We start from the raw sequence: 16,051 nt of genomic DNA, 5'->3' as shown, positions 1-16,051 counted from the left end.
GCAGGCATTGTATGAATTCTTAGTCTTAACTGTACATGTTAATGACTGAATAAACATACGTCTGCTAGATTAATAAAATATTTAAAAAGTTTGAAACTACTTCTGTCATATCGAAAGGCAGATTTGTTTGAATTATGATGGTATGGTATGGTATGGTATGCCTAAACTCATTGCCCCCTCCTTCCCAGTCTGAGGTGCTGAGGATACGCTACTGTAGTGTTTACTGCAGCAGCTTGGCTTTACTGCACAATTTTGTGGGCACTTCGGGCCCGATTTTTAAAGGTATTTGGATGTTAAAGATAGGCACCTAGTGGGATTTTTGAAAGTGCTTAGGTCCCTAACTCCCATTCATTTAAATGAAAATCGCACTAGGTGCCTAAATACCTTTTTTAAAAATCAGGCCCATACTCCTACAGTCTGAGCTCTGATCTCCATATTTAAGGAGGAAAATGCCTACCAGTGGTATGCTTTTCATATTGTCTTTTACTGTACAAGTGATCCATACGGTGGATTTTAAGTAGTATTGATTTTTGGCAGAAATGCATCTTGATTTCAGGGTTGTTGAGTATAACTTTCTTGTGTAACATTTTGCATATCATTGGCTGATGTAAGGTTAACTGAAGCATCTTGTTTATGATCAACCATATTTTGTCTTAAGTAGCACATGCATGCATGGTGTGGTAACCACTCTATTGAAACTGGTATATGAAATTATGGATTTTTTTACTGGATTTTCTATTTAGTTTGTAAAATGTTTGAGACTTCTATAATGGTTTTTATTGGAATTCCTGTAAGCTTTACATGTGTACACACACAAATACAACATTTGTAAAAGCTGCAACATCTGTCTCTTTCAGACTGCAAATGGATACATCTTATTTTTTGATATTCCATCCTCAAGGGACAAGTATCTTTATGAGCCTGTGTATTCCAAGTAAGTAGTCTAAACTTTATTCTTTGCAGTGTACACTACAGTAAATAGTTTTACTTATGTTGAATGTACTTCTTTGCAAAGAACTTCTTTAAAAAAGTTATAAAACTAGTTTCATATATTGCAAAAATGTCTTCAGAGGTATTTTAATGATCACTGAAAACAATTCCTAAAACTTTTGAAGGGCTGTTTAGTGGAAAAGTGATATATAATTGATGGAACCCTTGGGTTTTTGATGCACAGGTAAGTGCACCAGTTTTGCCACCAGAAGAGCTCTGTAACTTACAGCAATAAAATGTTCTAATTTTAAAACTGATTAAAAACAACCATTCAGTTTCGTGAAACCTAATGATATAAGCCTCAGTTCTTAGTTTTGTCCAGATCAGTGGAACAAACCATGCCTGAAAGAAACCCCAGTATGTAATTTTGTACATTTCTGCCAAAAAAGTAACTGTTTTAAAACATCTCTAAACAGGTTTGAAAGTAAAATTCATATTACTGTACATAATTTATTTTTAATTTCTTGTATTTATGTAATGCCTCTTATTTCCAAATGGTTACGGACTACAGAATATACTTCACTTTTTTGAAATGCTGCCAGTTAAATATGCTGAACTTTTAACAATGCACTGCAATGTTACTAAAAGGTTTGGTACAGAAGCTGAAGATTACATTTAAAGCTGTAGGGATAAATTTTATGTAGGCAGAATCTGTAGTCTTTTAAATCATAAACTGGCTAAGACAACAGAGTAATAACTGTGCTTGAGTGGTCAGAGGCTCCTTTTTACATATGTGAAAAATGGCACTTCCTTAAAACTATGATGAGCTTTGGTTTCCTGTTGATTCTGAAGAAAGAAAATATACATACTTGGGGCCTCTTGACTCCATATCCACAAAATTTGCCATGGATTACCCCCTCTTCCCCTCCACTCTAGAATCTAAGCTTCTATTTTAAAACATTTAGCCTTCCCGGTTTTGCTCAAACCTTGGTTAAATTGTTTATTTTTTGTTCAAAAGTGGGTGAAATGTGGCAGGATGTGTCATCTTAATCTATAATCTTATTAGCTAAAATCCTTTAAAGAAATTGCAGAACAGTTAAAGAAATATTCTGATGTAAACTGAGATTGTATAAAAAAGATGTGAGTACATAGTTTCAAGGTTCTGATGAGATCACAGAATTTTTATATCAATAGACCATTTCTACCATAAAATGAAGTGGCAATATATAAATAAAACTAATGTGAATTAATAGCTTTGATGAGACAGTGTTCACCTCTGGGTGCTTCTGAGGTGCACTGGGCAAGCTAAATAGTTCAGTATGACAGTGGAGTAGAAAGTGTGGGAGGGAGCTTTGGAGCATCATTGACCAGCATTGCCATCATAATCACCACTGCTGCCTGCTGAGACCATCTGTACTACTTGGCTTCCTTTCTCTTGATCCTATGGTGTTCTGGCCAGACCAAATAAAGAGAGGGAACCTGATGAAATTACTATTTTGATGACTCTGTCTTGAGCAACTCCTGAGGTGTGAATCTGAGGGCAAGTCTACACTACTGCACTGTGTCGGCATAGCTGCATCTGGTGAAGACACGCAATTCTGATGGGAGAGCGCTCTCCCATCGGCATAGTTACTCCACCTCCATGAGAGGCAGAAGCTATATTTGCAGAAGAGCATCTCCTGCTGACGTAGCACAGTCTGGAGAGAGCTTAAGTCGATGTAACTTACGTCAATTGGGGAGGTGTCTCTTTCACACCCCTGAGCAATGTAAGTTACATCGACTTAAGCGGTAGTGTAGACCAGCCCTAAGATGCCTACTGCTGTACTTTCCCCTAGTGCAGTGGTCCCCAAACTTTTTATCTCACGCCCTCCCTCACCCCTGTCTGCCCCCCATCCCCTGAGCCGGGGTCAGGACCATGGCTCCAGGATGGGGGATGTGGACAAGGGTAACGGAGCCGAGGCTGGGGCCAGAGCTGGGGGGGTGGGGGCCAGGAGCACAGCTGGATGGTTCTGCCTCTCCGCCCCCCTTGGGGGCTGGCCTGGGCCCCAGCCATGTCCCCCTGAACGTTCCTTTGTGCCCCACAGTTTGGGGACCTCTGCCCTAGTAGCAATACCCCTTTTACAACTGTCAAGCCAGGGCTGTTTCCCTTAAGACTGTATAAATAGAGGCAATAATGAAGATTTGTTTAAAATGTACAAAATTATATGTAAGCATATTTGTTATACCCTAAGATACGTATGAAACATTTCCCAGCTCTTCATTTTGAACCTCAGCAGGTGCTGTTCTTTTTTCCTCGCCTTTATTACTCCAGCTTTGGTTCTATAGACAGCAACTGATTTTTTGAGTTGTGCACCTTGTGTTGTGATAGCATGTTTCATTTCAGGAGTAATTTACCTCTTTCAAATAACCCAGGTTAGAAAACAGGATAGATATTGTATTTTTTTTATACATTTTCTCTTTTGGGTCAATTTTAGACATGGATTTGGAGTTTCCACTTCTGTAGTTTTGTCCCTCTAATGATATATCCTGTTTCCTAACCTCATTTGATGAAAGCCTGGTCACTTGTTCCTGCCTGGTTCAACCTTCTGCCAAAGGTGGCATGGATTTGTTTTGGATTGATTCCATTTCAAGTAACCGGCTGTCTTTGCCCACTCTGTCATTCTCGCTTTACTAATAGCAGCTCTTTATAAGAAGCAAAGCTGATGGTGTGATGTTTATATATGTACTCCTACAATTGCATAAATTTGGTATCTAGAATCTTGTCTGTAATAGCAGAAGCAAATGAGAAATGTTGTCCTTGTTTGGACCTCTGTGCTTTGACCAAATGTGAGGTTAGCTATGAAGTTTTAAATCATGGATATCTTTACAAATTAGGTTTGTAAATATTAGAAGATATTCGCAACATCCAATCTGAAGATGCTGTCTTACCTCCAGTTAAGGCGGGGAGGAGAAATGTTGAATCAGACTGCAGCTTGGATAAACCCTTCTGTTATACCACTGTGTGGGCCTTGAAAAGATCTTGCTTAGCTCCTTACCCAAAATGATTTAGGGACCTGATATTCCTTGTGTGACACAAGCATAAGAACCTTTTTAAAAAAAAAAAAAAAAAAAGCCCTTTAAGTCATAAAAGACAGGTTAAATATTTGTGTCTCCCTTGACTAACATCTTATGTCTAGATTCAAATTCTGTTTTGAGATTTTTTTTTTCTTCTACTTTCTCCTGGACGCCTGGTCTACCTAAATGCTGCTTTGATATGTCACAGACTAGAGCAGCTAACAGCATTTTAACCAGTGATAGGAAGTATCCTCTGCTTACTATTCCATTGAAGATCCATCATGACTGGCAGAGGGGCGGGAATTGTTATAAGGGTGCTGAGGAGTACTCCTAAACTTCGTGGTTGCTGGGTGTGGAAGTGGATGGTGGCAGAGATGGCATGGAGTTGTGGTAGCTCAGCCACTAATATGCTAGTACTGCAGCTTTTAGAAAGGGAGTGATGTAAACATCTGACTTCTTCCTCAGTAGCACCAAGAGGTTTCTCTGCCCCATTATACCCTACCTGTGGGAAGGAGTCTACAGAAGTCTCACCTCTGAAGGAAGATGCAGGGTCTGTTGTAGTTCGAATAAAATTGACATTCGACTACTCTAATAATTTATTGCAATTCACTTGTAAGATTTTAGAAAGTATTGTGGGTGGGAATTAAATGGAGATCCACTCTATGATGATGATTCTTTGGTGGTAGAATGATTTTGGAAGGTGTTCTAAAAGTATTTTTAAACTTCCATGGCCTTTTGAGTTTTGAATGCAACATGGAGGCCAGGTGTTTGCCTTTTTTCAGACACCCAGGAAATTGGACTGATATGCAGTATGATCAGTGCCAGTAGGAAAAGGAGCAGAACTGCGAATATGTTAAATGATTTCCAAATGAATTTTTGCTTGGTTGAGTGGGAAGTTTACTATGTGGTGCATATATCAGCCCTTCAGACAGCCCTTTATCAGATGTAAAGAATAAAGCTGAATTTACTTTTACTTTCATGACTAATTGTGTATTTTTCTGCAGTTTGTTACAGCTATTTGTACACCATAGATAAATGTCAGGTTTATGTAGTTACATGTCTTCCCTTTTTATAAAACAGAACAGGAAGCTCCACGCTAGCAAGATCCCAGCAAATTTATTTTACACCTATTTTATTGCCAGAAAAATGGAAAGAAACAGCCCAAAATGCTGAGAGCACATACTTTTTGAAATATATAAATATACTGAAGGGGCATTGTATCTTGTATACAGTACATGAGACTAATCAGGAATTGAGACTGTGTGCTCTGTTTTGTTTTGTAGGGATTTTATTTTTAAATATGTCTGTTCTAGAAAACTGAGGGACAATTTGTTTAAAGATACAGTATGTGGTAGACTCTAAAAATCAACTGTTCTAGTCAAGCTGTTAGTTACTATATAATAATCTTAAGTCTTGTCTACACTGCAGACCTATACAGTATTGGTATAACTACTTTGCTCGGGGTGTGTGGAAAAATCCATACCCCTCTGCCATGTAGTTATCAGCATAAATCACCTGTGTAGACAGTGCTATGTCGACAGAAGGGCTTCTCCCACTGACATATCTATGGCCTCTCAGGGAGGTGGATTAACTACACTGACGGGACTCCCGTCAGCATAGGAGCGCCTTCACTTAAGTACTATAGCGGCGCAGCTGCAATGATGCAGTGTTTTAAGGTGTAGAGCTGCCCTTAGTAATTTTATACAAAACTTCAGAGATTGTTTGACTTAGTCCTAATAGAAATTCATAAGGTCAATTGGTGAAAGACTTTTTTTCTTTGATCAAGAGGAGGGCATTATGCTGAGGAATTGAGATTTTAAAGATCTATTTATATGGGCCCACGGTGTATGCATGATACTTCTGTGGTCAAATACAAGAGATGCCGACTGTCTTGGGGCCTGCAACCTATTTCCCAATCCTGCTAAGATTTAGCACATGCTTAACTTTTAATCAGATGAGTAGTCTGAGTTCAGTGAGACCGTTGGTGTGTTTAAACTTAACCCTCGATTTTTGCGAACACATGCCAATATTTCATTTATAATTACATAGTACTGTACTGAAGTTTTTGTATTAGGTTATTAAAAGTACATCAGCTTAATATATTTCCGAGGATCTTTGATTTATGAATAGCACTTAAACTGCTTCTAGAATTTAATTATCATGAATGTGATTAACATTTTTCTGTTTTCTTATTTTCTTGGTTGCGCTTGGCAGTGCCTTATCTATAGTTGCTTTCAGGTTCTCCTGTATAGTTGGTCAGGACTCTATTCCTTGAAGGATGGAGATTACATATAGATATCAAAACTTGAACACCTCTCTGTGATGTGCTTTATTTTCCTAGGAGGAACAATTTGATAGGATGCCCACACCTAGATCTTTTTGGGCTTATAACAAGAAACAAATTGGCGGAAAGACCTAATTATATTGTAGGATTGTCATAAGAGGAGCACCTTTTCCATCTCCCCCCTATTCCTCACATGAATCAACTATCCACAAATCAGCTCTCTGAGATTAGAAATAATGTGGTGCTTCCTAGAAACACAATCTTTTATGTGCAGCAGCTTGGATACCTGCTAATAACAGCTTGCTCATGGGTTGGCTCATAGTGCTACTCTGCATGTTTGAGCTGTATTTTTAATCTTTAAAATGCGTTTATTTCCAAGATCAGTTTTCATTTTCCTGTTGAGATTTAATTAGCATGTGTTTTAAATAGATTCTAGTTAAATAGGACTTCACCAAATTACTTGGATTTTATTTTCAGTAGTCTGAGCAATGCAGATAACCCTGTTTTAGCCTTGAAGCCACCTAGATCTATGGAGTCAGACCAAATTCCCACCCAATCTCAGGTCTCTGGGGAAACCTCTGTTGTTGTAAAAATAATTTATTAATTGCTAAATTTCTTGAAATATCAAAAAAGCTGTCTAAACAACTTACATCTTCAAAAGCCTCTCATAGCTGCATTAAAGCAAAAATTATATGAATGCTTTCAGTAATAAGTTAGAATGCTTGTATCAGGTCTTCATTTGCATCAGATAAGTCCTTATATCCTCATACTTCATGGTCTGTACCAGCTTCTGCTAAATTGTCAGCAACTACAGAGGATTTGGACAATGTTGCAACATGTATTTCTGCCTCCATTTGGGAAACAAGTACTGCTAATGGCCATCAAAGATCAGAACAGTTGACTCAACTTTAATAAAGTTTCTTTAACTTCAGTCTTTGAAGTGATAATTAAGAGCTTACAGTAGTTTAGATAATCTTGCCTTATTAAATTTCTAACTTGCATTTAAAAGTAGAATTTCATAAACTTCAACATCAAGATTTTACATGCCTAAATCGCTATTTGACCCTTATGCAATTGGCCCTAAAGTACTGGTTTCTGATTTTATCCAAAGCAGGTAGTTTTTGTGGAAGTGTCTTAGTAGAAAACCAGGCTGACTAGCTCATTTGAGGCCCCCTGTTAAAACCACTCACTTTAAGCCTTGAATTGGAGAAGCCAAGTGCCTGGATAATCGCATCCCATATCTTTAAAAATGCAATTGAATACACTTGGTGAATTAGATAGCTAAGTAGAAAGTAATAGATGCATAAAATTACGGATTCTGTAACTTTATGTATTCCACAAAATCTAACCTTTTCTTAAAAAAACTTCTCTCAGTTGAGTAGATACAACCTTTATAAATTGGTATTAACTGCTACATGGTAGCTTTACAGAAAACTGGGTCCAAACAGATGACAACATATCTCCTAAAGCACATTGTTCTCATTAAAGTATTAATTTCTGTGTCTTTGCCCAGACTGAAGACTGAGTTTAATCTATCAAATTCTGCTTTTAAGGTGCTCTTACTTCTTCACTCAATTTTTTCCCATTATGGGTTTTTACCCCATTTTTTTCTTGAGAATACGGCCTCTGCTGGAAGGAGTTTGGGCTTAATTGCTTCATCCCCATATTTCCTTTAATTTGTCAGCCTTCTCCTACTTTGGAGGTGTGAATATTGAGTTATAGTTGGAATGGTGTTGAATTACGAACATGGAGAGGAACACCCAGTTTTGTAGACAAATTATAATCATTCTCTCAGGCATTGCATGCAAATACAGGAAAAAGTCTACTTATTAAATGAGCATGGGAGGCTTTAATGATCCTATTCTCTGGGAACTGAATTCATGTTGGTCTCAACTTAGCTAAATAAAATGGAAGAAAATGCCAGTGTCATCAGAAGGTACTTGGTTTTCCAGCCATTCCAGTGTACAAGTAGATCAACACCAAGGACGTCAGTATGAAATTGCTAACTACTGATCACAATGTGGTACTTACTGAAAGTGTCTCTTCATGTAAGCTTTATTTTTGAGGGGAAACTATTTTATAAGGAGTATAGCATAGAAACTGTCCTGTAGGGTTAAATGTAAGAAACATTCTTGGGGTGGGGGTGGGGGGGAGGGACCGTTCTTAGGGGTCTCACTTCGAAGCAAGAAATTGGGATTCTTGCTGTCTCTGTATCTTTTAAGGTATCTTGAGAACAGAGCTCCCATGAATAGGGGTAGAAAGCTCTTCCCCTACCCCCTCATCGCACGCGCTTTCTCTCTCTCTCCCACCCACCCACCCACCATGAGAAGAACTTGGACAGAGTCACAGGCTGCAGAGAGCGAGTGAATCTCTGAAGAGGCTAGGTGCGCCTGGCTATGATTGGATGGAATTTTGGGGAGAAAGAGTTGGTTGGTCTTAGCTTAGACTCTGACCATTGAGGGTTTTTTCCCTGTGTGCCATGGCATGTTTGTGAAACCCCGGTAATTCTTGAACTTCATCTGTGGGCTACTATTGGCTTCTTAACTTTTGTTCTTTTTTGGTACAGTTGCCACTTGCAACATCTAGGACTTGTAGGTTATTTTAATAACCAAGAGCAGGATTTATTGACTTGCTTTTGAAAGGAGATTATTTTATTTCATAAGAGAGTCCAAAGGTCCTAATCTTCCTCCTGCGCAAGAGGATTCTTGTTTTTAAAATGTGTGTTTGGACCTTTGCCCAAATCATTAGTGGCTACATACTGCCAGTGATCCATGTGTTATGCACTCGTTAATGCCTGGAAGTTTCTTGTGTAGATTAAGGGCAGGAAATTTCTTTAGCTGCTTTGGCACATAGAGCTAAGTGACTCTGATCCATGGAAGCAGATTGTCCTTACCTCTTGTATGAGTAAGAAGATCTAAAATCTTCAGCTGACTATGTCAGATAAGCTAGTCTTTAACAGTGGCAGATTGGAAAGATTTGGCAGCCCTTTGAGGGGCTTTGTTGTTCAAATAAATGTGTTTACAACTGATTTACATTGATATTGACAAATCCAACTCCCAAGTGCTTTCTACTGGACTTTTAAGATACAAAGTGGGACACAGGTAATTAGATGAAAGGTGACATTCTGGATTATTGATTCTATATTTGTCAAATATTGTCAAGATGGTATTCGTATTAAGGTTCAAAGAACTTTCTACCCTGACAGAGTGATAGTCTGGTAAATGGGTATGTTGAGATTAAGCATGTTTAGTTGTAGTTAGAACAGAGTTTTACCAGGTTGGGTACTGTGATCGTCTCAAACAATACTACTTATAACATTAGAGAGTATAGTGGCTACTTTCAACTCTGTAGTGCAAAGCTGATCAGTGTAAAAAGTATCAAGGATTATGGGATACTAACTGTGTCCTGTATTTCAGTTTGTTGCAGAGCACATCACTATTGGATATTTCAACATTCATGAAAATGAGCATTATTATGCAGCTTAGATGAATTAAAGTTTAAACTGCTCTTGTAGAAACTTAACTTAGATGTAATCAGAGCCATTTGTTGTGGGGTGATGGAAGGTGTGTGTGGTCTGAGGTTGTCCTGGAACTTGGTAGTGAGGAAGGAACCCTACTCTTCCTCCTTAGAAGCATAGAAATGTAGGGCTGAAGGGACCTTCAGAGGTCATCAAGCCCAGCCCCTGTGCTGAGGCAGGACCAAGTAAACCTAGACCATCCCTAACAAGTGTTCGTCCAACCTGTTCTTCAATGTCTCCATTGGAATAACTTGTTCAGAAATTCTATGGCAGAACTGAGAATTGAACCCACATCTCCTGAATCCTAGGCTAGTGCCTTAACCATGTAGATGTCCTCCTCCTTAGAGGAGTGTGTGTCGGAGCTGCTTCCCGAGTCAGGGCGTTAAAGATCTTCTACCCAGAACTGAACTGATTTCTGTCAGTGAAAGAGAAATTCTGCTCTTTTTGTTGAGGGGTGTGTGTATGTGGCAGTAGTCAAGGGAGGAGCTTATAACACCACATGTTGCATTGATACTTTGGCACCACCTAAGAAGTAACCAGAGTCATTGCTGTTTAACTTTCCTCCCCATTTCCTCCAGATACTCAGGTCTGTTTTTTCTCAATTTCTTATTCCCTCTGTGATGGGTTCCCTCCGGGGTGCCACCTGGAACTGGGGTACCACTGAACCCTCTAACACACCAGTCTGGGGTCCCTCTCACACTGTGCTGCTGCAGACATGCTCCTGGTATGACACTTCACCAGCATACACAGGTAAGGACACACCCAGCTGCAGTTACATGCAGGCTCTCTGACCAGCCACTACATGAGAAACAACAATAGAGAGGCTACAGCCAAAATAATCACCATCTTCCCAGCCTAGGACCCCAGAGCAATACCATCCTGCCAGTTTGCCACCTCCTCAATAAGGAGAGGAATATGCAACAGCCTTTGCCCCGTGAGCTACCATTTCCCATGCTTCAGAGTAGCAGCCGTGTTAGTCTGTATCCGCAAAAAGAACAGGAGTACTTGTGTTAGTCTCTAAGGTGCCACAAGTACTCCTGATTTCCCATGCATTTCACTCAAACTCACTGGTTTAGAGAAAGCAAAAAGCAAGTTTATTAACTACAAAAGAAAAATGTTAAGTGATCACAAACAGATGAAAGCAGATTATCTAGTAAACAAACACAAACTAAGCGTAACATACTAGAAAATCAGATTTGAATTAACAATCTCTCACCCTACCTGATGATACAAGCGGACTGCAGATTCTTAAGGCACAAACTACAGTTGGTTTGCAGCTTGGAATCCCCAGGTGTTTCATACACAGGCTAGAAATCCCTTTAGCCTGGGTCTACCACTTCCCCCAGTTCAGTCTTTGTTCCTCAGGTGCTTCCAGGAGTCGTCTTGTGTGGGGAGTGAAGAACCCCAGATGATGTCACTCCCCTGCCTTATATAGCTTTTGCATATGGCAGGAATCCTTTGTTTCAAAGCTTGGTTCCCAGACCAGTCTGTGGAAAAATACTGACATCCCAAGATGGAGTCCAGCATCATGTGGTCTCATCACATGTCCTTGTAAAGTAATAGCAGCCATTACTCACAGGCTGTTTGGAGTGTTCTCAGGAAGGCTCATCACCAGGTGGGAGAGAAGCTTCTCCTAAGGCCTATTGTTTTTTCCTAATGGCCATGGCCCTGAATAGGCCATTCCCAGCCCACTAAGTCACACATTTATGCCCAAAGTCACTCTTTAAAATTGGGACTTGGGTCTAAGTCACCTGTACTCCTGAAAATTTTACTCACTGCCACTATCTTTTTTTTTTAGCAAGATTAAATGTATAGAGATTGTTACCTTTATCGCTGAGTTTCCTGTGATTTAGTAGGATAAGGTTAATATGGTCAGAGGTTTGATTTTTTATACTCTAGAATATCAACATCTGCATCAAAGGGATGAAGTGGTATATAGTTATTTGAATACTACATAACTTTTGTCAAAGCATCTTTGGTGGAAAATAAGCTTGATACTGTACTAGACTGTGATTTAGCTATATGGTTCAGATAGGTAGCTGTTCTTCATTGGCCAGTTTTATACTATATACGAAACTAAATCTAGGCCAGTTACACCTTCCTTTGTTGCCAACAAAGGAGTTATATTAGGACAGTATTTGCTAGCACATAACAGTCTAAAAAGTTTTATACCATCCATGTTAGTCTATGAAACTCTAGTTGCCTGAGCTTGCGAGGCCATACACTCAACTTGATGGCATTTGTTTGTATGCAGTGGGGGATCTTTTGAACATGATATATAATCAATCCCAAACTTTCCGGGAATGTTCTTGGCATCTGTGGTTAGCAGCCCACTGATTTGGAAATCCGATTACCAAAAGATTGAAAATGGGGAACATATGGAGCTCCTGCCATCTGTTTATCACAGCTGGATCGTCAGGCACCTTCTCAATTAGCTGTACATCAAACAACTGACTGATAATACCTGTTAACACCTTCCAGCATAATACTACCCCATCTCATCTATACTCATCCTCGCAATACAGTTTAACATGTTGAAATCCTGAATGAATGTAGGTAATGTGGGAGGGAGATAGGGGTGTGCCCACAGTCCTGGCATGGGGGTGGGAATGTGGGACCCTAGTAAGGAGACACACACAACCCCTGGCAAGGAGAGATTGAGACACCCTATTTCATGGAGGAAAGGTAACGGGTGGCAGGCAGAGCCCCTTCCAGGAGGAGTAAATGGGGACACACGCAAACCCCTGCCATGGGAGGGGAAGTGGGAGCACGCAAAGCCCCTCATGTGGGAAATAGGAGAACTCTGGAATGGGGGAGGGGAAAGTGGGGGCTCATAGAGCCCTTGTCATAGGTGGGGGAGAGGAGGGTATTGAAATATGGGTGCAGAGAATACAGGACCCTGGTATGGGTGGGGCACAGAAACCCAAGAATGGGGCGCACACAGCTCCAGGCATGAAGGAGCGGGTGGGGGAGTTACAGGGAGGTCCCTGAAATAAAGGGGAATGGGAGAGTGGCTCCTGGGGAGCTTGTGGAGTGGAATGGAGAAATACAGGGAACCCTTGGTATATGCAGTGAGCTTGGCCTATGGAAGCTACAAAGTAAACAAACTAGTTGTTGTCTCAGTTTTTGATGCTGAAATATGCTTGTTTGTACATTTCCTTCAATCTGCAGTAAAATCCAGTTCATAGTGATTCAGCATTACAGGTGGCATCCTGTGGCAGCCACCTAGTCTAGAAAAGACTCTGCTAGAATTCACTTTAAAAGCTTTCAGTCATAGTTTTGCCTGTATTGTGGATTGGGTACCATTGGGTTAAAATGGCTTTTGTGAAAATTGTTAAGTCTAGAGAGTGACCTAGTTTGGAATTGTTTCAACTGGATTTAACTTGTTTTATTGCTTTTATACAGTTGAGGCCAAACAGTTTTCAGAACCCTTTATAGAAAACATGCTAGACAATGAAGTGTCAGTGAAGGGTCACTTTTCTAATGTAGACACATTAATGAAGTCTGCATTAAAATGTGCCTTATAAAGGACTTATACCTGGTCTGTGCGGACCAGACACTGACTAAACTGTAGGCATGAACCATGTTTAAACGTTTAATCTAAAATGGTTTAATTTGTCAGTGCAGCCAGGATCTGCCTTACAGTTGTTGCCTTTTGGAGTTTTTTGTCAGTAGCAGGAGTGTCACAAGTGGTTGGGTGGAGATTTGTCTTCACATAATTTGCTTATGCAGTATGTAATACGATTTCTTTAAAAACTTTGTATTCAGAGACAGGCATTATAAATAATGTCTGAAGCATCAAACTATCTTGCAAAGGTGTTGTGGAAAGGACATGTTTTGGCAAGCATGATTTTACATTCCACGAATGGCATGATCACAAAGATTTAGTCTTTAATGTTGGAGATTAATTTATTTTTCTGCAGGTATTTGCTGGTTAGCCTACTGAGGGCAATTCTTTGCATATTCTTGTGTAAATTGAACATAAGAACGGCCATACTGGGTCAGACCAAAGGTCCATCAAGCCCAGTGTCCTGTCCTCTGACAGTGGCCAATGGCAGGTGCCCCAAAGGGAATGAACAGACAGGTTATCATCAAGTGATCCATGCCCTGTCACCCAATCCCAGATTCTGGCAAACAGAGGTTAGGGATGCCATTGATGGACCGATCTTCCATGAATCTATCTATCTCCCTTTTGAACCCCGTTATAGTATTGGCCTTCACAACACCTTCTGGCAAGGAGTTCCAGAGGTTGACAGTGCGTTGCATGAAAAAATACTTTCTTGTCTGTTTTAAACCTGCTACCTATTAATTTCATTTGGTGGCCCCTTGCTCTTGTATTATGAGAGAGTAAATAACACTTCCTTATTTACTTTCTCTATACCACTCATGATTTTATAAATCTCTATCATATCCCCCCTTAGTCGCCTCTTTTCCAAGCTGAAAAGTCCCAGTCTTATTAATCTCTCCTCATATGGAAGCCGTTCTATACCCCTAATCATTTTTGTTGCCCTTTTCTGAACCTCTTCTAATTCCAATATTTTTTTTTGAGATGGGGCGACCACATCTGCACGCAGTATTCAAGGTGCGTACTATGGATTTATATAGAGGCAATATGATATTTTCTGTCTTCTTATCATTATTATTGGCTCCAGCATCTGTGGACCAAGAGAGATTTAACAATTATGGAATTTAAATTGTTAAAACTTTTATCTTTCACTTCTTTCACTGCCTTCTGACATCTGGATCTGCCTATATGCAATGCTTGCACTCTGTGCATTTTCTGGTTATGACAGCACCTCTCCCAGCTTTCCTAAAAAGGAATCTGTCCATTATGCGCAAGCTAGTTTTAAAATAATAAATTCCATACAGCTTCTAATAGTTCCCCTCACATGTCCGTAAATTATAAATGATACTTGAACAATAAGCTCCCTCTTGGACACCACTCTGTGTTCATCCTTTCTGATACAAACACCATTATATTTCTAAAATGCTGTGTAGTACTGCTTCTTCATTCAACTAAGGTGTAAATAAACATTTGAGACCAATCCCAAAATGAAGTCCTCCAGAAATACCAGAGAAGACCACATTTATTTTTTCTTAATACTTGTAAGCTGAAAATAATTGAGTAAAAGGGGACTTGCATGGTGGGATGGCTCAGGGAGACCATTTCAGGCCTGTCTCACAGATTACAAACAAGCAAAAAATACACAAATCCAATTTAAAAAAAATCTTTGTAGCTCATTTTTATGGACCCTTGGGTAGTTTCTGCAGCAGGCAATTGTGACCTCTCTATAATGCCTTCCCCATGGCACAATACTTGATGTTGGTTAGTTAATGGCACTATTTAATGTTCAATAATTTGTAAATATAAAGTAACCACAAAAGTGTCCTGGCAAGGTGCAGATACCAGGGCTGATTAAGGCTGGAAAGGAGGTATATTTCTGTAGTAAGGTGGACTAAAGAAGTAGTGGGAGATTGGTGCAACAGGCTTTTGGATGTTTGTTACACATTACCCACATCTCTTCAGTAGAAAAGGAATCACTGTATTGGTGTTTGCATCTTCATTTAAAGATAAAATATCTTTTACGTACTGGACTGACGGGGATTCCTGGGAACCCCTTGCTAACATTTTAGCAACACCAAATTGAAAGAAAGGTTAGTATGCTTTCTCCGCCTCTGTTGGAATTTACCTCTTTTCTGGATACTGCTTTATCATTTCTGCTAGCATTGACTTATCACAGGGCTCATTTTAAAAATACTTCTGAAGGATGAATTATTTTGCCTTTGGAATGGAGCAGGGTGTATCAAATGGCAGGTATTCAGGTTTTTTCGACATGGAGGTCTTCATGCTCCTTCACTTCCCACTCAAAATTGTACAAGTTTGTCACTGTGCTATACTATTAGTCTGCTCAGTATATTTTTTAGGAACAGAGTGCAAACATTTCCAGTGAAGTGGAACTCAGTATATTTGCCCAGTGCTGCTGCTGCCTTTGACTAAAACTGCGCATTTTTTTGTTGAAATAAGAAAACCTATTCCCTTCATCCCTGCATCAGTTTTTTGATGGAAGCTATTGACTTCAGTGGGAATGGTATCTCATGCTTCCTCTTACCTCTTTCCCTGCTTATATGCAAGTAAAGTTCTTAATTTTGCAAGTCCTGTAACAAATTTTTGTGTTTATTGTTTAGATTTCCTGCCCTTATTTACAGGATATACTTGCATTGTTTGAAAACAAAATGGAAACCAATGTATTAGTCTGGAGAGGACA

At 39.6% G+C, this 16,051-nt stretch overlaps 1 protein-coding gene across 1 annotated transcript in view; it reads left to right on the top strand.

The window, feature by feature from the left end:
• Nucleotides 1-16,051, top strand: part of RIC1 (RIC1 homolog, RAB6A GEF complex partner 1) — an 85,344-nt gene that overhangs the window by 20,960 nt on the left and 48,333 nt on the right. Inside the window, 1 exon segment of the mRNA XM_005296801.5 lies at nucleotides 858-934. Coding sequence (XP_005296858.2) covers nucleotides 858-934 — 77 coding nt within the window.

Source organism: Chrysemys picta, chromosome 6 (genome assembly GCF_011386835.1).
Source record: "Chrysemys picta bellii isolate R12L10 chromosome 6, ASM1138683v2, whole genome shotgun sequence".
In the NCBI taxonomy this organism is placed as follows: domain Eukaryota; kingdom Metazoa; phylum Chordata; order Testudines; family Emydidae; genus Chrysemys; species Chrysemys picta.
This window is presented reverse-complemented; position numbering and strand designations above follow the sequence as displayed.